Source organism: Abramis brama (genome assembly GCF_963993115.1).
Source record: "Abramis brama genome assembly, chromosome: 12".
Taxonomy (NCBI): Eukaryota; Metazoa; Chordata; class Actinopteri; order Cypriniformes; family Leuciscidae; genus Abramis; species Abramis brama.
In genome coordinates this window covers 34,535,797-34,558,054 of record NC_139974.1, presented here as the reverse complement: position 1 = coordinate 34,558,054, position 22,258 = coordinate 34,535,797, and the positions used below count along the sequence as shown (strand labels likewise).

General features: G+C 38.8%; 1 protein-coding gene across 1 annotated transcript in view; it reads right to left on the bottom strand.

Moving 5' to 3' along the window:
* Window positions 1-8,578, bottom strand: part of thsd7aa (thrombospondin, type I, domain containing 7Aa) — a 123,918-nt gene extending 115,340 nt beyond the window's left edge. Inside the window, exon 1 of the mRNA XM_084130496.1 lies at window positions 8,066-8,578. Within this exon, the coding sequence (XP_083986622.1) occupies window positions 8,066-8,216 (151 nt within the window). The 5' untranslated portion in view covers window positions 8,217-8,578. The remainder of the gene's footprint in view (window positions 1-8,065) is intronic.
* Window positions 8,579-22,258: the final 13,680 nt, after the last annotated feature.

Below are 22,258 nucleotides of genomic sequence, written 5' to 3'. Positions count from 1 at the left end.
CTTGGCATGTTTGGTTCGATTGAAACAAACTCTGGTGCTATTGCTCTGTTAGTGCGGTCCACCTTTTCAGGGGTCTCAGTCTGCTTCCAAACAAACACTGGAGAGGTTCTCAACACAGACCAAAGACATCTAAAACTAAAAACAGGACGCAATGTCAAAAGATGCGACCCTAAAATGGACAGCATGCTCAAGCATACCTGTTTTTTTCTTTTTAGTTAGGAGTTACGTTGCCCCTTACAGTTTGGTACAGGTGTCGGAAATGACGTCTCCTTGCAGCAGACCTTCATTGTGTTTGCATCTGTTTTGACTTCTTTACACATTTTATAAACTCTCCATAAACTGGTCTCACCAGCTGGTAAAAATACCATCATACTGTATGTACGCACATGTGTTTGGTCATTGGCAGTGCGATTTTATAAGGAAAATTTCACCATCAAAACGTTGTTGTGTAGAAATTTCATCAACCCTCTGAAATCTTTAGATATCACATTTGGAACAATACAGTGTATAATCTAATTTGAATGATATAAAACCGCAATATGCAGAGATATGTTGTTCATTGGAGAAAGATGCTGACTAGCCTGTTAGCAATGTAGCAGGGCACCTTTCTCCAGTGTGCTAGCTTTCAAACCTCATTCAAGCTTGTGTTTGATGTCGATGCCACAAATAAAATTTAAAAACTGGCACACTAGAGAAATGTGCCCTGCTATGTGCTTGACAGGACATAGTGGATTGTGTGATTAGTTAACAGTAAAAACAAAAACAAAAATATATTTTTGAATAAAACACTTGTTTTTTGCTGGTCGATTTTTAGAGGCACTGTAAAATGGTATGGAAACACTCCAGTTAAGCATATTTAACAGGAAAATTATGATTATGAATCATCAATGGGCGGGTCTGTTTGCTGCCACAGCTGTGGATGAGGCATTGGACATTGTAAACAATCCCAAATAGCATCATACACAATGCTCTATAACTAGATTATGAGAATATTATGGAAAAATCCATGCACACCTTATGGGAAAATGCTAAATTACACACTGACTCCTCGCATAGACATGACCGTTTTCAGTAATATTAAATGCATAGTGATATGCAATGCAAACGAAGTATACATTAAGGGCAAGGTTCAATAGGCTATACTTTACAAATCTTCTTAGGATGCACTAAATAAGGTTATTTTTTGATTTACATTTTTTTTTATCTATAAGTCTAATCTATAATCCATCAAGCATCCACATACAGTATGAGTAATGCTGGACTTAGTCTAAGCCTTTCCATTTAGATTACTGTAAACAGTCTCTTTTTCTCTGTCACATTTCCTTCATCTCCCGCACTTTAAATATGAAATATTTTTAATTCTTTAGAGATTTAACATTATATTTAATATCCAATTTAAACATTTTATCCACACAAAAGCAGTGTGTGTGTGTGTGTGTGTGTGTGTGTGTGTGTGTGTGTGTATGAAAGCATTGGCACGACATGCATAAAGAACAGGAGTTGGTGGATTACTGTGAAATTTCAATAAATTAATCATTTCGAAACAATAACAGACATTTTCAGCCAATTTTCCAGCAAATTTACTTGTCAAGACTCATACACATACACATACACATACTGACTGCATTACATGGAGAAGCTTGCATATTCAATCTGACTGGAGCGATATTATTCTCAGTGAAGTATTCTGAACACTTGAAATTGCAGTCTCAAGGTCCTCAAGTTGTACTCAAGTATCTTGTTTGAAGCTGACAGCCTCACACAATCATAACACTGGTCTCATGAATCATTTTACATAATTTCACATTAGAGAGATTCACTTTCAGTACACTTTCAACCACTGAATACAAAACAAGCAATGAAGCAAACGAGGTACAGGCACTGTGTAATGGTGCATTGTGGGAAAATGGAAGTCGGGGGGCAGTTCCATCAGGGAGTATGGCTGAGCGCTCGGCGTAACTATGATGAATTGAGGGTCCCTGGTAACTCACTTACAGTAAGCCCTGCAGACCTGGCCATGAAAAATGACATGGATAAAATGTTCTCTCCCTTTTCGCCAATGTTTGTCTTCTCTCTTTCATTTCCCAGAAATGATCTATTTTAAGCTCCCAACAGAAGAGCAAACAGACAAATCTCCACTGGATTATTAAAACATCACAACTAAAAAAAAGAAAAAAGAAAAAAAAGTAGATTCCACAATATTCAGACGGAGATCCAACTGTAAGCATTTCTTAAAATTCAATCGCAGAATTGAATTAGGAGACATTCATTGACCAGCCGTTAACTACCAAATGTGAGTATAAGGGATTCCAGCATGTAATTCACTCTAATATAATATAATATAACTTACTTTTTTTTAAATTACAGTTGAATGCCAATGGATGTACATTATGAATAAGGATACCTTTGTTTACATTTTGTTTTGTGATGGCCGTGGAAGAAAAATAGAGTGAACTGGGTATGTGTTTGTACCACTGATAAAGAAAATAAAAAAACCTGCACAAATTACTGGAAACTCAACAAATGAAAATGCTTCTTTTGTGTCAGATAAATCACTGTTGCAAGCAATTTCATAAAGTAGTGGGGACAAAAATCGGCCTTGATAAAAAGTGATGGCATAGGGACATGTCCCACCTACCCCCCACTATAAACGACAGCTGTGTATGTTTTAGCAAAGGAGGTGAAAATAAGAATGGAAGTGTGTGGATGTGAAAATAAGTGTTGAGTGGGTGGCAGAATAAACGGATATTTGACAAGTTGCCATTTGAGAGATGCTAACCTTTCCACATCAACATACAGCTACTTCTGCCAATCTGTCTTGCATTTGATTTTTTCATTCTTCTTTTATAAATTCTGAAGACTTGATTGCAGTTGAAAAACAAAAAGTTGTAATAATGCAAGCCTTCACAAATGTCCCACAATTCTAGAATGATCAGTCAGTTTAGGTAGAATTTGGTTCACTTCACATTCAAGGGATGCTGAGGCTTTTGAGATAGATATGGCTCTTCAACAATCACAATTTCCATATAGATACTGCAGCTAGCTATATACTTCTCCTGAACATCCTTCAACTTGGCATTTGATCTCAATGCTTCTTGGGTTCAAAAAGGTCAAGTCAGATTACGGCTAGCTGATTAGAGAGAGGAAATCCCCACATTTATGCCCTAACCAACTTATTACATTCAGCTTTCACATCAGACTCCCAATGTCGAACCAGGCAGAAATATACTTCTGCTAATTACAAATATGGATGCAAGACCACAGGAGCAAAATTTCTATAATGCAGTTGAGAACATGATTATATATATGGATTATGTTGTGGATGTGTTGATTCATCTTAAATGGGTGTGTAAGTATTGTTAATGAAGAAATTCTCATTCATCCATATGAATTTATTTTTTTTGCTGCTATAATCAGACTAAACCTATCAGAGAGGCATCATTTAGCTTATGCTACAGTGCCAAATTGTGCCAGCCATGCCAAAATCTGCAGGTGTTTCATTGTGTGCGAGACAGCAATCATCTGCGCAAACGCGTTTACCCAAGCACTGTGAAAATTTAGAGAACCACTAAAGAATCAACTAAGATGACAAACAGTCTGTTTGTTCTTGTTTATTCTCCATTTTTCACTCCCACCTCCTCCAGGTTCTCTCCCATTAGTGTCTGTAGCATGGATCTAGAGCTGGAGCTCAGCTGCTGCCTGGCTCAACCTGTCTGCTATTTATATCTCCATCACAATAGTCGCTACGCAATAAAGTATGGCACTGCTCAGCTCAGCTCCTCACAGACAAGCTTGGCACTCAGGCGTGTGTCTACGACATAACAGAAAAGACAAAGAGAAAAAAGTAAGGGATGCAAGTGGCATTCACACTGTAAACACAACCTCACACTCTCAAACTTTTCTCAATAGGAAATATTTTCATAGTGCAAATGTGTATTTGACATCATGGGTGGGAGAATAAAGACACAAATTGGCTCTTTTTCTAAAATTACTCGTAGAAAGGCCTTCTAGGTGGCATTGGATAGGAAGTGTATGACTCAGGTGTTGGTATAAAGCGGTTTAGCATAATGAGTGCAATCCCTTTGCACGTTTCAGGAAAGCTAAGCAGCCTTCTTGCCGGAACGTGAGCTGTAGTGATTGAGAGAGGGGAAAAGCTTCAGGAACACATTGTGATGTTCCGTTAATGTATTTAGTACTGTCATCAGTTACAAGCTTATCTGACTGTAGTCTGAAATCAAAGGGCAGTAATAAGCTAATTTTTGAAATCATCAATTTCTTTGGTGTTACAGACTATTTAAATAAATGCAATGTCTGAGGAATAGAAATTTGTCAGTGAAAAAAAAAGCAGAAGCTGCCTTCTCAGCATCTTCTGTCAGAAGGCTGCCTTTAGATGTGAAAAAAGGGTTTGCGCCACACACCCAGGTAATTACAACCGTTCCCCCCACTCACAGGCAGGCGGCAATCCATTCTTAGCAAACTAATGAGGTGCGCGAGTGCATGCGTGCATGTGTGAGCAAAAGAAAAGGAAAAGAGAGAAAGGGGCAAGTGGAACAAATCATGCTGTCAGTCTGTCTTTTGTCATCTTTTGGCAAGCATTCATCAAGATTCTCCCCTTGCTTTTCAGGACGAAAGAAAAAGAAAGAAGCGAGGGAGCACACAGATGCTAACCTAAGAGCAACAAACGGCAGAGGGAGGAGGTGACCTAGCGCAAACCGGTAAGGCTGAGAACTTTGACAAACAATTAAAGAAGAGAAGCGTTGAAAATGATGACACAAAAAACTAAAAGACAGCTAAAACGGCTGTGACGAGGCTCTTGTGTGAGACTATTCCATGTGGGCGGCACTTGTCAGGCAGGTTGTTGTGAGCAGCTGGACCATACTCAAGTAAAGTACCCAGACAAGCAGCAGCAATTTGGCACTTGATGAATCCGAAAGAAAAATCCAATTCATCCCTTCTCATAATGATTGCGTCTAACTCTGGCTCCATAGCAAAATTCAGGCTGATGGATGGGCATAATTACAGCTTGATCACCTAGGGAATGTTTGCACACTTCCATATGTTTTTCCTCCTCTATTTTTCTCCATGATTAGCCATTTTGGAGCACACTGAGGAAGCACATGGATGCGTTTTCCTTGGGATCCAGAATCTAAAGAGAGTCATGTTGTGCAGTCCTCAGGTGGTGTCTTTGGAATTGAAGTCTGGCTGAGTGAAAATGTTTGAATTAACCGCTTGACACTTGGCCTCTTGCCACCAATAGATACCCTATGTTCTCCCGCACTGACATGCCCCCGTAAGACCCTTTTAACCACAGGGTCAAAGGCCAACCTAAAGAAAAGGATGCTGAAGGGAAAGGTGAAAGGTGCTGAAAGATGGAAACAGAAGGGTGGACATTAGTGAGTGGGGCCGTAAAGGCATATTCACACTTTTAGATGGAATAAAAGGCATCTCATCTGCTGGACTGGGTGGGCGGGGTAAAGGGGGAAGGGTCCTGCCAGACTCAATAGCTTCCTCCCACATGTACGCCACCACCAAGCACAATGCTGACCAGGGAGAGAGTTCAGCCCTGTCGATTAAGATCAGTGTGTATGTGTTATCTCAGGCAGCTGTAGGGCAGGGAATGGCCCACATAGAGGCCCTGGAGAGTGACGGTCATACAGAGGTAAACCCCTGGAAGTGAAAGCAATATAGTTAAATGAAACATTGTTGTACAGAACAGCACAGAAACTCGAGACTGTTTGCAATAAACTCTGCAGAATGAAGTCAAGATCCCAAAATGCCCCTCACAAATGCAATGGTGTTAAAAAGGGGTACTGTTTACAGTGTAATATTGGAAGATACACGGCAATAAACTGGGCTAGACGATTCCCTAGAGCCTTCAAATACAGCCTCACAGCCCTGAAAACAGGGACATGTAAAAACAAACTGCACTGTCAAATCTTTCAGGACTGAAATAAATTATAGCTTATTGACAGCCTGCAGGTTTTATTCAAATCTAGTAGTCTAAAATGAGAGTATCTTGCTGTTGTGCCTTTTAGAAATGCCCCATTACATGTGAAATGAGCAGCCCTGCTGGCCAACCAATAGGTTATTGATGTTTAAACATAGATGGCCATGATTAGTGTTTATGTATTAATTTACATAAAAAAATAAAAAAATAAAAACTTGGTAAAAAACAGCACAAGTCACTTTTGTCGGGAGTTTTGAGAACTGAACGTTACAGTGAGTTGTCAACACTGTATGTATCAAGGTGTTTATCTCAGATTTGGAAAACATTATTGAATCTAATTAAATAAGAAATGTTGTTCAGCATAATGATAAAGGTGTCAAAAGTGCTGTCAGAGAACAAATTCAGTCTTATCCTACTCTTCTCCATCCAGATTCATCCAAAGGGAACTATGGGAAATGTTTTACAATAAACTAGCTGCTGACTGGTGAGCATCAGCCTCTGTACTGATGCATACTGCCAGGGTTCTATCAAAAAATTATTTGCTCCCATATGAGTCGTGCAGATTGGCTAACACTGTTGCACTAGTCTCTTGCCTGTTTCCTCAAAAGCTTGAGGTTTGCTTAACTGGCCTTGCTTGAGGTTCTGAGGTTAAGTGCTTACAAAACATTTGGGTTTACTTCTAGAAATTACCATGTGTGTATTTATGGGAAATCCAAAAGTGAGGCTCTGCTGTATGTAGGTTAACTTGCTTCAGCCAATCTGCTTGTCCTCCCTCACCCCATGTTTAATCTCCTGCACTCAGTGACAGTAGTGGGGGCAGGATATTGTACCACACTACCACAATATTCCCGGCACCTCTACAGCCATTATACACTAACAAAAGTCAAGCAAAGTAAAGATGCAGTATAAGAAAATAAACAGTCACTATGCCAGACAGAACAACATTAAAATGTACCAACTCTCCTTGAACCCTCTCATCATTTGAGTTGTCAAATAAACAGTAGATGTTTTATAGTCTGCTCATGAAATAACCTACACCCATTTCTTGAAATCACTGATCCATTGACCACCTAATTCAAAGGATTTGCACCACACATATTAAGCAGGCTCCTTCTGAGTTAAACCAGAGAGTTCAGAATTCACCATTGATCCTGCAGGATTCCAAACCTGTCCAGCCATGAAGCTGTGCATTGATCAACTCCAGCAGGACACCAGTGGCCCTATTGCACCCTCTTCATTGATCCAGAGCATCCATCCTTGCCTGAGACTCTGGCCAAATGACCCATTGATCTGTGGCCAGTCCAGAGGAACCATTTCAGCCTCCCAGTAAGCCCTACCCCTCCCCATCCAAACATGCACCCGAAACAGACTCACCCCCTTCAGCTTATTCCATCCCCCCACTTACACTGCCGGTGATGTCCCATACATGGCAAATTAGCACCCCTAATAGGTGTAGAGACACCACCCCAAAACCAGACAACACTCACATTACCTACAAGACAACTGCTTTACATTCCACCAAACATATCTCTAAACCAGAGCATGACACTGCAAGTACTTATACAGGTACTTATAATATCTCCAATATTCACCTACTAAGTACTGTTCTTGGGGCATCACAGTCATTTCACACATTTTTGACCATGCTGCTTTTGGAAAGCATGTGCTTAATTATTGCACAATCATACTAATCAAGTACAAGTTTTCTTTAAAGAATCAACCATGCCTCTTATCTTTCAGGATGTACTATGGGGGCTACACATCTCTTAAAAGTGTGTTGGAGGGTTACTAGTGAATCGAAGACCATCCCACACATTCTGAAAATATCAAGCACTCTTCAGCAACAGTACGGACTTAAATATTCTCACAGCTCTTACAAGAACCAAGCGCCAGGACTTACAGATAAAATGTCTTTAAACTAAATGCACACTGAAATATACTGTCGCCTAATACAAGTAACCTCCAATTAATGTACGTTCACTGGGACATCTAATTCCGACTCTGGCATGAAGTCAGCATCTATTTCTCATCACAAACCTGTCTCTGAACAAAACAAAACACACTAACCAATGTTAAACATTTTAAGCATAGACTTGTGCTTAGATAAAACAGCCATACCTGTTTGCCAGATGTAAGTGGGTTTTGTGTTGGTGACTGTTTGCGTCTGGACATCCCAAATCCCAAAAAAGAGCAGAGCTACTCTGAAGAGGGTAGCAAGAGCCCCTGCTGAAGTGACCCGTCTCCCTGTCGCCCTGCTGGCCAGCCCCATGGCTTCAGCCCGGCCAGATAGATCCACACGGCTCAAGTCTGGCCAAACAGACCTGCACGATACACACACACTCAGCAGGAGATGTAAGCACAAGAAGATGCGGCACAGGGGAAAGTGTGCCTGCTATTGTCCCTCTCACTCTTCTGCACGCGGTTCCTCCAGGAAAGGGTAATCCACTTGTCTCTCTCTTTCTCTTCTAACTCCTCTATTTTCCCTCCTTTTCTTTCTTCTTCACTGTGTTCTCTGGGTCAGTGGAGAAGAATGAGGACTGAGTGAAGGAGAAAAAATAAAAAAGCCAGAGGAACAATAGACCCCTCAGCTCAGCGCGCTGCTTGTGCGGCAACTGCGTCCTGGCTCAGCCTGGCTGATACAGCACCTCCCATTCCCCCCTCCTCTCTCTTTTTCTCCCTTGCTCGACTCACTCACTCATACAGTCTCGCTCTCCTTTACTAATCCAGAATCCACCTGCAATCACTCTCTCTTATCACATTGCCCCACTATCAAGGGTTGCACTATTCTTCACACAAAAGAGAACTGGGGTAGGTGCAGGGGGTTGAGGTAAGAAGCACATGCATTATTGTGGTGTGTGTTGATTTAGGATTGATTGCTAGAAGCAGATACACCAGTCACTTGCACCAGCTGGGACCAAAAGCTATAAAGAGATGCAAAGGAAAGATATCGCTGTGAGTGTGAAAGTGAAGTGAGAAAAAGGGAAAAGGTGAAGGGAGGGGGTCTGAATCTGATGGGAGGGATAGTGAGAGTGAGAGAGAAAGAGAGAGAATGGCAAAAAAAAAACAAAAAAACAATGAGTGTAGTAAAACCCCTCATGAATGATTAATGTGAGCTCACTCTGACCTTGATGATATTCAAACCATAGAAGGGGTGCTGTGTTATGAGTATTATGAGATACTGTCTCCACAGTCATTAGAAAAACAGACTAGGGAATCACACCTTTCCATAAATGTTAGGAGTCTAGGTCGTCAATCTAAGATGACCAAATTCAGGGAACTGTTAAACAGTTTTATAGAGAGATTTAAAAAGATGAACCCTGCATCCGAATATGCCTACTTTATTATTAACATACAGTAACAATGAAATGATAGGCGAAAAATACAATGGTAAGCTTTCCATAACTGTAATTATCCCACACAAATGTGGACTTACACATCATACTTTATAAAAAGGTCAAGAAGTGCAATAACTGGAGGTGAAGCTAATGAACATGAGAAACAAAATGCAACAAAATTGTGTTGGCACACATGCCATTTTGAAATCATTCGATTTTTCTCAGTTTTGACATTGAAACATAAACCAACATGAATAGCACCACACTGAATACGCTACCAGTGAAGTGTGTGAATGACAGTTAAAAGTGTTTACAATGCTAATGAGAAAAAATATCAATAGGCCAGTTGGTTTACAATGTTTACATGAGGATACATTTTTAGCTTAGTAAACATTAGTGTTAAATTGCTAGTGTTAAAAAATAAATGATTTGGCTAGACCTCTCTTTCTTTCTCAACACAGCAGTTCCTAATGTGTCATATGCACTCCCCCTTATATTCAGGTCTGGATAATGTCCGTTGGAGTTATTTCACAGTGATTAGGGTAATGAAGGACAATGCTCACCCCCTGCTAACCAACACAGAGAGAAAACCATGGAACAAATTAGCCAAGCTGTAGCATTAACAGACAGCAAGCACTCTGACCGGCTCCTGCCCAACACCCCACCCCACCCCACACACATACCCATTCAATAATCTGGCATGGGGCCAAAATGAAAGCCTATCATGTCAACTTCATATACATTCACAATGCATCAAAAAAGATGTGAGGGAATGCCTGCGCAGAATACCTGGCCATTAAAATAACGAATGCGCACTAGGCATATCTGAAATCAAGTACAAATAATGTGTGTTTCTTTGGTAATGAGACAATTATTAAAACTTTTTCTTCATTTATATGTGAATTCTATAATTTATATTTTAATATACAATGGGGTCCAAAATCTCAGATCACATTGAAAATCTGGAATTCTTCATTTAACCAAAAAAATAAATAAATAAAAAATCATTAATTCTAAATCTAAATATTTTTTGATAATTATTAAAATTTAAAGTAATTATTTGTTAAACTATTGATGATAATAATAATTTAAGAACGCAAAATGCAAATGTATTTTCACTATAGGTCTCAATCTTTTTGTCCAGTATATGCATTGATTTGTTTTAAAGTTCTACCTTAATTTACAACCTTTATAAAAAAAAAATAAAAAAAAATCAAGGTATATAAGAGTTCTGAAATATGAAAGTGCAGCCTATAATAATGTAAAGTTTGTAAAATAGGTGGCGTCTCAAAACCCTATTTATCAACATATAAATCATATGACAAAGCTTAGTTCTGAAGGTCAGGTGGGCTGCAGGGGTTAGTTGCTAAGCTTAAGGTGGCCAGAAGCCAGAGCTGATGTACCTGGACCAGATCCAGATGCTGTAAATACTCAGTTAATTTGTAGGGACAACATGACACCACTGTGGGTGGATTTGTCATTTATCAGGCCCGTTTCTTTCAAAGCATTTTAGAATAGAGTTGAATGCCTTAAGTGCACAATAGTGACACATTCTGTTCTTTCAGTAACCCTACTAATAGTAAATCCTTTTTGCTAGAGTTTAATGTAGCAGGTGTTAGCTTAGTGTTGCAGGTCACAATGCTAGCACTATCTCAAAGTAGAGTTAATTGTACAATCCATCCTCCTCTACAATTTATTTGAGATATATTGGCGATGCCAATGGAGAGAGAAAGACAACACTGATTAGTGACAATCAGCTGGGTGGGATTACAGATTCAGATGGCCTCCTTAAAGACTCAAAACAGACAGTGCTTAACTTAGAGATAAAGCCTTGCTGTCTCAACCATGGATGGATACAAATACACGTGCAAACATGGCCACACACACACACACACATCTAAAGCCCAGCATGGGAGACACCGATACCACTGCTGTACCTTAATACTAGAGCTCAGCTAAAGAGAGGAGGAGGGGGGTAAACGGGGGTGGGGAGGAACAGATTGAGAGGAACAAAGCAAAGCTTTTGAGGGCAAAAGAGTGTAGCAGAAACAGGGATAGAAGAGAAACAGACCAGGGAACGAGACAGATGGGCAGAAAAAAAACAGGGAAATTGAGAATGAAAAAGTGTGTAGGAGAGGCCATGTTTTGTTTTTTGTGCTTTTGTAGACACGGCGCTTTATAATGAGGAGCGATGTGAGCGGTGTGTGGGGCGTGATGAATGGCAGTACAGGCATACGGTCTGCCACAGCACTTCTCTCTGATCGTACCTGATTATTGTGTGTGTAAGAACACGTTCCAATGAGCGTGTGCGTTATGCAGAAGATAATTCAACACTAGCAGGCCTGCACAATTAAGCAAACAAAAGCAAAACACGTTATCATGAAACAGGTGCTTACGCAGAACATGCTTATGGCGCGAATGATGTGTGAGAACTGCACACTACAATTAGCCTACCTCAGCACAATTACACTCCACGGTTGAAACATGGAAAGATTAACAGAGAATTACAACATAAAATAGATGGTGCTTCCTAGGGATGCATTGATATGGAGAATTTTGTAAATAAATACCAATAATTATTGAAGCAGATAATCAATACATTAACAGATATCGATCTACATTTTGACTGATTGAAAAAAAATAATAATTCAGATCAACTTTCACAAATATAATGAATAAAAAAACAAATATAAACAATAGTTGAATAAATATAAGATATAAAATATTTAAAAAATATAATATAATATATCTGGGGTCAGTATTTTTTTTTTTTTTAAAGAAATGGTTAATATCATGGTTTCCAAGAATTCCAAGAAATGTTTCTTGAGCTCTAAATCAGCATATTAGAATGATTTCTGACGGATCATGTGACGCTGAAGACAGTTATGATGATGAAAATTCAGCTTTGCCATCCCAGGAATAGATTCCATATTAATATATAATCAAATTGAAATGTTCAATTGTAATAATATTTCACAGTATTACTTTTTTTTTTTTTTTTTTACTGTATTTTTGATTAAATAAATGCAATCTTGGGGAGCATAACATAAGAGACTCCTTTAAAAAAACAAAACAAACAAAAAATCTCAACTTCGATCCCAAACTTTTGAATAGTAGTATACAGTAGTTCATAATATAATATTAGAAATATAAGAATAATATTCAGAAATATAAGAATAAAATGCACCGTGGATAAAAAAATAAAAAATAAAAAAAATCCTACAGGCTAATAGTAAAAACTGAAATATTCTGCTGATAGGGCAACTAGAAATAATATGGGGTCCTTTGGTCATTTGACTATAATTTATCAGCTTAAATATACTGGCCTATTCACCTATCGAATCAATAACATTACAAAGTCATTAACTGGCAGAAAATGATATGACCACCAATATATAATTAATCCCAGGCTAATCCTAACTCACATTTCCGACTGGATGAGTTACATTCAAAGCCATTGCAAAATGAGGATAAGCACAATAGACCTGTTACAAAACACTGTAAATATTAAAATATTTAAATTACAAAATATTGCGCCGTAAATATTTGATGCCCCGCCCACAAGTGGAAATACCATGCAGACAGACAGTTTTTTTTGTGTGTGTGTGTTTTTTTTTTGTCTCACTTACCCTCTATATTTCCTTTTCTTAAGTAAATTATTTACCAGTATGATACACTTTGTAAATTTTGTTGATTCAGAAAGTTAACTCAAATTTAAACAACATAACTGGATCATACTATAATTAGGTCAGGGGCCTCTTTGCTCTGTGGGGACTGTGGGGGTGTCCTGTACGCTAGCGTCTTCATTAATGTGCCAAGTTTCTACAGTTAAGCCTATGAACCATATTACTTGGCTGAAGAATTGTTTACTCTGGTTAATATTAATAAATGTAATGATTTATTGAACACTGGTGACTTTAATCATATTGCTATTGCCACTGTTTCATAAAAGCTTGTTCTGTACGACTTCATGCAGTAATCACACACATCATAGCTCAGAACTCCTGTGTGTACACAACTTTGTTAAAAATCTATTCAATACATTAAATACACAGCAATTTGCAGTTAGTAAGTTCCCTGAAGCAATGGAGTAATGGAGCGATACCTCTCTGTGCACCTGCCAGCACTGCCCTGGGCAGCAGTCAGCGAGCAGTCACGTGGATGAGCGAGCAGAATAATCGACAACACTAGTCTGCAGTGAAGCCTCATTAAGAGAGAGGACAAAAGAAGTGGTGGCGTACTAGTCAGGTGTGAACTATCTCCCACAGGACTCTAATGGCCGTGTCTTTTCTTCAAGAATTGAACAGACAGATGCTCTGTGACTGCAGGTTCTCCGGTGCCGCAAACCTGTACTGATGCCAAACACCTGCATTTGATGAGCACATTACCCATCAACTCCATACCCTTCACAACTTCATTTACTGTATAAAAATTGTCCACAATAAATGCTCTTCCTTTGTCATTTCACTGTTTATCTCCAGATGAGGCAGTTTATCAAACGAATGCCCACTCAGGTGGCGTCATAAGGCTGAAGGATTGAGTAACGTAGGAAACCGTACCAGTAAATGGGTCTGACAAAACCAATATTCCTCATTCTGAGTGAAAAGCATTTTGTGGAAAACGGTTGCTGCAATAAACAGAAGTGTTCGGACGTTATGCCTCCAGACTGCAAATTCCTAATGGACGCATTTGCTGCTGATGGTTATAATGTTTTTTTCAATGACCACTAGGTAAGAGCCAGGTTAACAGCAAGCATAAGCAACATTAAGCAATGCAGATGAAAAAAAACTGTAATTTGGTTCATTAACTAAAGAGATCTCAACATTGTGACATGCTAAGAGCATAATGACCAATACAGTACATAAGGAATGCACTATACATTGGTACTATATCGGTTTTGTTGACAGCTTTTGTTAAACAGTATCAATCTGGATTTATATGTTTACATTCAGATTACTTTTGTCATCTTCTAAAGTTTAAAGTTAACCCATTTAAAGTTAATAATATTAAAAAACACAATGACAAAATGGTGTAGGATTTACTTTAAAGCAATGTTCACTTAGAAATTGCTAACACATGTCAAAACTAATTACAAAGAAATGGTGAGTAACACATTGAAGTAAATGTGAACATTTTTTTAAGTATTAATTAGTATTTTCTTGAAAACATACTCCAAAAATCTTTATTTACATCTTTAATCAGTATTCAAAAATACTGTTTTAACAGTGGACTTATCATTAACACTGTTAAATGTAATTTTAGCAAATCCATTTTTATACTGTATATTATAATGCCTAAATTAATAATGATGCCTTAATTCACTTGTAGCATCTAAAATGAATGATTTGTATTTATTATTTATTTAATGAAAATAGTATATAATTTTAAAATCAGCCATTATTATTTATTGGCCATAACACACAAATAATCAAACATTTATCATTTCGGCTAGAATTTAAATATCAGTGCATCCCTAATATCTATCCATCCATAATCACACAAATTTGTGCCTGTACATGAGAAGTAATTTGGCTGAAGTAATTTGGCTTGAAGTATGCCGCATCCAAATCGAAGTGGAGCTGACAGGTTTGGCGCAGTACACAACAGACCCTATCCAGTGTTTTTGTTTTGGGGAAAGAGCTCAATGTCTGACTCATTTTTCAAACCTTCCAGAACAGCTGGAGGGGGGAAGAGGGGTGGGGGACCAACCAAGTGAAGTGGGAGGGGCATGCCTAGCCAAGCTGATCCAATTTAAATATGCAAATGTTCTCAGAGTTGGAAGAGGAAATTGGAAGACAACTGGAGAACACAAATGCGAGAACAAAAAGAACAATATCTAATGCAATTAAACGTTTAGCATTGTTTAGCCTTCAATTAAGGAGATAATTATACAGCTCTACACTTTGGCCAAGCTACAAAACACATAACAGGGATCTGTTAATTCGCTTCTCAAATCATCCGTCTCCATTTAAAAGGTACCTGAGGGAATTTGCCCCAACAAAAAAAAAGTGCAAATCACAGCAGTAGTCAGCAAATAAAGATGTTAGATGCAAAGCTTAGCTGAAAAACGAAAATTCTGTCATTGTTTACTCACACTCATGTCGTTCCAAACCGGCACGATCTACTTTATTCTGGTGAACACCAAAGAAGCATTTTTGTCTTTACAATGAAAGTCAAAGGGATCCAAAACAACTCTGGACCCCACTGAATGAAACTTTCATTGTATGGACGATGAAAGTCAGGTTTGAAACAACACAAGTGTGTGGCAACTACCTACGATTAGACATTAAAACATTAAAAGTGAGTTGCTCTATTAAACCTGAGCTCCAAATTTGAGCACACCATGTTTTTTACATCAATACCTGTCAGGTCACAAGTAATGCGTCCCAATCCATAAGCTTTAAACAGATTGTTCTGAGCACTTCCTTGATAATAGACCTAAAATCTCCCATAAATGCTAATTCAAGCAGCTCATATCTGTCAGGGCAAATCAAGCCTGAAATGAGTTCAGTCAGGCGCACCCCTGGTTTCCTCAGAACCGGAGTCGAGCTGAGCCCACCACGCTCCCATTATCTTCCGCCTCACTGAGTCCAAGCATATAACCAGGCTGGGAACAAAAGCATCAGGGGAGAAGCCCCCAAAACCCCACTTTTCTCAGAATAGAAATGGCGAGGGCGGGGGTGTGGGGGTTAGATGGGGCAAAGCCATCAAACGGGTTTTCTACCCGTTCATCTTTCGAGAGCATAAGGCTGGCCCTCAGGGAGGTGAAACTAAACAAATAAAGGGGCGACTGCTTCAAAACGCTCACCCCTGCAAGCACCGATGTGCATTTTACACAATCAGCTGCAGCTCACGCACCTAATGAAATATTTTCGGCCCACTGACAATGAAATCTCCATGGAGATTGGTTTTCTTTTTGAAAAATCATCAGGCAGTAAAATGATTATCAGGCATGTGCCAGGTTAATTTCAAATGAGTTTCCAGCTCAAATTGGATGGATATGTAAATTACCGAGGTTAGATATTGACCAGCATGAGACACACCAGAATGTGACTTCTGATGTTTAGTATTTGTTCGTTTAACAAGTCGGGACGGGCTCCTCATTTATGTGTGTGTGTGTGTGTCAGACTGTGTGTGTTCAATTGATTTGTTCTTTAATGACCTTGTCTACATGATGTAGTGCAGTAGAGTGACTATCCGTCTGGATCAACTGGAGGGTGGGGACAGGTGTCTGGACCGACGACTGGGATTGAGGGGCACCACAATGGCAGGGGAGGGTCACAGGTACTGTCCCCCATGGTGAAGGTATGGGGTCTGGACTGTCAGGATGGGACAAGCGTGCTGTCACAGGAGAGGTGGAGTCTGAACATCTGGTGGTGCTTTCTGTCAGTAACCTCCTGCCACAGACACATTGAGGATCCCACATGAAGTGATTTACTATTAGAGGGGGGTGTCTTGACACAAGCAAAATACCCTATCTACAGCATTATTTATCACTTAATATAACTGCAAATTGAATAATCTTTTTTGGAGGTCATCCATGACCAATTACAGCGGTTGAATCAATACAATATGTTCTAGACTAGTAACTTCTCCGATGATTAATGCATCATAATGATATATAGGGGAGGCTGGGGATGGATGTTGCACTTTTGCACCACTGAATATTCCACAGGGTAGATTTATTTGTGAAAGTCAATTTCTCTACAGACACATACCTTAGTAGCAGCTACAAAAAACCCCTTTTGATTTATTTCCAATATTGTTGCCCAAAAACAAAGACAAAGTTCACTGTACACGTAGTGGGGATTTGTCAAAATGGAACCTGCCACTTTAGCCTATTAAACACTTTTTTGTATATATGCACAAAAGGTATACTACAGTATGTACAGTATATATATATATATATATATATATATATATATATATATATATATATATATATATATATATATATATATATATATATGTGCTGAAAATTTTGATAAAATGTAGCAAAATAATAAATGCATTTCAAAATATTTTATTGTAATAATAGTTCTAAATATTACTGTTTTTATGTATTTTTAATTTAAATAAATGCAGCCTTGGTAAGCAACTTTCAAGAAAATTTTTAAAAAATCTAACCGACCTTCAATTTTTAAATGCTAGTCTACTTAAGAAAGTAAAACTCATGTGACAACTAGCCCCAAGCTCTTCTATTTAATAGCAAATGACACTGCTGGGTACAAATGTGAGAAACGTCCTCAAAATGCATGCTAAGGGCAATTCCCAGCACAGACAAACCGCAACAAACATGTTTGTTGGGTTTTGTCAGATCCTGTTGGTATCGGTTGGCGTTGGTCAGGGTTTGTTTTCACCTGATTGACCATGTTCATTCAGCGCTTGTTGGTGTCTGTTGAGGCAGTGTGAAACATGAAGTTATTTTTCATAAAATTCTAAATCCAACGGCCAACTTGTTTGTTGGTATTTGTTGGCGTTTGTCTGTGCAGTGTGAATTGGCCTTTAAGGAATGTGATCAGTCCAGCTAAATCAGGCTGATGTTAGGTTTTGATTGAATAAAACCCGCTGGTAAAAATGACTCCTGTGTCTTTGTGATGAATTGCACATCTGATTGGGAAGGTCAGTGATTCAGACCCAGAGTAAATGTTCCGTACAGAGGTAAAGACATCAGTGACAATGGCCATTTTACTGGTTTTGAAGAAGTGGTTTAATAATGCAGTATGTGTTCATTGAATGAGGTGAGTTATTCAGGTGGAGTCACATATTCATCTCTGTCATCTCTGACAGGCACATGTGGGCTGACTGCCGCCCATAAAAAAACAAAATGAACAGCAGAGCTCCAGGCAATGGGGATGGGACATCCCTGCCATAACAGCTGGAGAAAGTACGCTTGATGCAAAACAGGACATGATCCTACTTTCAGTGACACACAGCTAAAGTGTGACACAAAAAAATCAGACTCGCACACCTGCACACAAACACACACACAACAACTTGAAGGACATGAACATGACTGAAGATCGTTCATAATCATTTGCTCAAATAAATACATCAAAATAAAATCGAAAGTGTGATGTGGCTCAGTGTGGTTATCGAATCATGAAGGCTGTGATCTAATTCAATAAATGTGTGTGCTACGTGTTTCAGAGTCAAGCGCGGCACTGTGTTAATTTACACGTGGAGTTTATGCTACAGGGTTTCAGCATCTTAGAGCGGCTCAGTTTACAGTAAATGCTGCTCTACACAAACTCCATCTCTGCATGTGCTCTCCACCAAAATAATAGCTTGATGGTTTAACCTTTAAAATGTAAGAAATCCCTTTTTGCAAAGTTTTTCCCAAATCATTATTTTTGCTTCTTTAAAAAAATATTTGCACTGTCTATGCAGATGTACTCTACAAACTAAAACCAATCATTCTAAAATGAAATTCCTGTATTTTTTCATTACAATTTTAACTTGTAATGGAGTTCGTAATTTGAACTCGTAATATTTTAAGAGCTATGACTTGTACCATGTGGCCGCTGTACCACCTGACCACTGACCACATTTTAGTTGTGTCCGATCAGTGTATGACATCAAAGTAACATGAGAGCGATTCAAAATCATAGATCTTTATTCATGGTAATTACGACATGGCGTGAACGCAGAATAGCACACTGTATGGAGTCTGGCCTGCTTTTATGCCATTTCATATTTTGTTTTTCAAGCTTGACAGATGCAGACACTATGAACTGTCATTGTATGGAAAAGAGCTGTGTTAAGAAAGAAAAAAATATATCATACCATTTGACAGGATGAGTAAAGAGTGGACAAACTTTCCCATGTGTACTGGCCATGCTCTGTCTATATTAAAATGTGCACTAGGAGGTCTTCAATTGCTTTATCTCATCTCATTTCTCCACACACTGATTGATTGATTTTTAATTTAATAAGCAGCAATATTAAAAAGTGGCCTGGTGGAACCCTCTGCCCTGGACAAATGGCACTCGGCACGCCTGCAGCGCTCCAGCACGGACAGACCACTTCCTGCTAATTCAATTCCCTCCCACCAAATTAATATTATTAGCGGGCATTTTGGCAACTAAACACGATGGCCAGCATCCGGTCAGTCAATCCCCCGTGGGATTCGGTTGACGTTGATTTACACCGACCGCTCGGTATCAGGGGCACAAATCAACAGCTGTGAAATCTCTCCTTTCAACGGCAATCACAGAGAGCCCATTGATTACTGATACGGATCAATGGGATGACGGCGGAAGAGCTGCTAGTAAGAAATTGCTTTTTACAGACTGGTCTAAAGATCGTTAGCTCCGCTTCTGCTTTAAGATATTTGAGACGGAGCTGAGGTGGGCAAATAAACTGACAATCCCTGCCTCAGGAGAAACCCGGTGAGGTGTGCTTGGATGTAGATAGCAGCTCAAAAAAGAAAGAAAAAGAACAAACTGAAGATGTGTTATTTAAATTCTTGGCTATGCTTGAGTGTTTCTTCACTATATATTCTGCACTGTGGGCATTTCAAGTTCACAACTTTTGCTTATTAGTATGTGAGGGTTCTAAGTGCTGTGTTTCCTAGCAACAGATTCCTGGCTCACCCAACTCGCTGTCAACTGCAAGACTACGCGTCCTCTGACAGATGACCCGACTTCACAACACAAAACTCTGAGTTTACTGAATGTTCTCCAAGTTTTTTTTCCTTTTTTTCTTCCTTATTTCAATCTCCTCCAAATCCTCCATTTTGTAAAGAAAATATATTTATTCCACACCATGATAAGCGAGAGCTCATGTGTGATTAATGTAGCCCTGATATGTGAGAATAAAAATGAGGAACACAGCTAACTAGATCACTGCACAGCAAGCTAGAGGACTGATATGGAGGAAGGAAACAGTTGAAAAATTAAATTCTCATTAATAATTTTGTTTGTGATTGAGAGATCAAATGCAGCTATATAAATGTACTGTTGTGAATCTAAAGAGTACTGTACACCATGAAGCTATGTTTACTTACGCTTTCAATTTTTCATAGCAGTGGTTTTCAACTGATTTTGCTTCACAACCTAGATTTTACCTTGAATAGCAAGTGGCAACCCAACACACACACAAAAGTATACATAAATGTCTCTAAAATGTATTAATATTAATAATGTCGTTTGCATACTTTAGGCCCAACAACATACAAAATGATTAACATGACAAACTCAATTGAAACGGTCAATTTCATATATGCATAAACTTAAGCAGAAGAGTGATACACTAGCTTGTGAAAGGGTCTATTCCAGCACAAGAAGAGGCGAAAGAGTGCTCTGTACGTGCACACAGATGATTCGGTGCGAACACCGAATTGATTTCTCTTCCGCATCTTTCGGAATGTGTCAGTAATTATTATAATCGGACGTGTATTATTATATTGGATCCGTGCATAAGCTCTTAAAGTGACAGCAGCCTATAAATACCTGCTGCTGTTTATGTTATTAATGTTAATCAAACAGCAAAAGACAGCTTTAACAAAGATTAATCTATATTTAATTTCTGATGTGAACACTATGCAGTGTTATTTTACAATTATTACATTTCTCTACCTGAATACTACTGTTAGACCTTACTTTATTTGTAACTTTGTTATATTGTACTTATCTTGTCATTAGCGCATTTGTTCTTATTTCTTTACTGACTGATCACTTGTTTTTAATAATGTTTTTGCTGATCCGAAAAATGATCCGATCCGTGACTCAAACACTATAGTATCAAATATTGTATTAGTATTAGCAATATAACCAAATGGCAGATGAATCTGCGCCAAACTATAGAGTTTGATAGGCGTGCAGCCATTGACGTCAACAACAAAAGATATGGAAAACATTTTTTTCCTAATTTAAAAGATTGATATTTTGCTTATCCAAACATATGGCACTTTACTACGCTAACAGAACAGACCTGAGCCTCACCAGTAGAGAACCACTGGTGCATGCTATCTGGTTTGAAGATACAAATGAACTTGAGTTGAACAAATTTAACAAGGTAAGCTGTAGGTAAGCCATTTGATTGAATCTGACCAATCCTACTCTGTGAGCAAATAGTAACATTTACCAAAGCATTAGAACTAATAGAATCAATAGATGTATTAGCTCTACTTACGGTTGTTGATACCATTTTGTTGTACATTGGTTAATTTGAAGTCATTAGGGCAATTACTGATCCTTTTGGTAAAGTTGATGTTCTTGCTCATCAACTATTTTCAGCCAGTACAAATTAAATTATTTCATGATTTGCATGTTTATATACGCAAGTATGCTGTGGTACATGTACATGATGAATGTGAAAACACAATGATGTGCAATGCCCAGCCAAACTCAGCTTGATATGGTTTATGGCCAGCTAAAGAACATTAGTTGGCGTTTACAAAAATCTAGTTAGTGTCAAATGGAGAGCATTATTAAAAAAAGTTGTTGCTACTGAAACTCCCCTTTCTTTCATTTCCCCCATGTAGTTTCTGCATTTCCCCCTTGTAACACAAAAATATTATATGTAAATGAGAGCATAAGTAATGCACTAGCTTCACTCTGGAAATACGCTGCGTCCCTTTCCCCCATTTTTGCACCCCCCGCCCCGCTACCCCCCGGAATCTTCCTCAAGTCTGCCAATGAGAGCGCATTGGCAGCATTTTTTCCTAGAGACAGTGTGCTCCATGTCTGGGGTGGTTCCCCTCCTCTGCTCAGTCGCGGAGTTCAACACCAATCAGACGCCGGGCCACAATAATTCCGCATCGCAGCCTTTCCTGTTTGGCAAAGCGCAATATGGGGTTTTCAGGCTTGTTATCCTCCAGGCATGAGGGGTGCCATGTGACGGCATGCATACTCCAAGACAATGGAGATTACACACTGACACGCGCACATTAAAAACAGATTCCAGCTAGGTGGGGGGTGGCTACTGAGCTACAGTCTATTGATGATTTCTGACTATTGCTATTAAACACAGT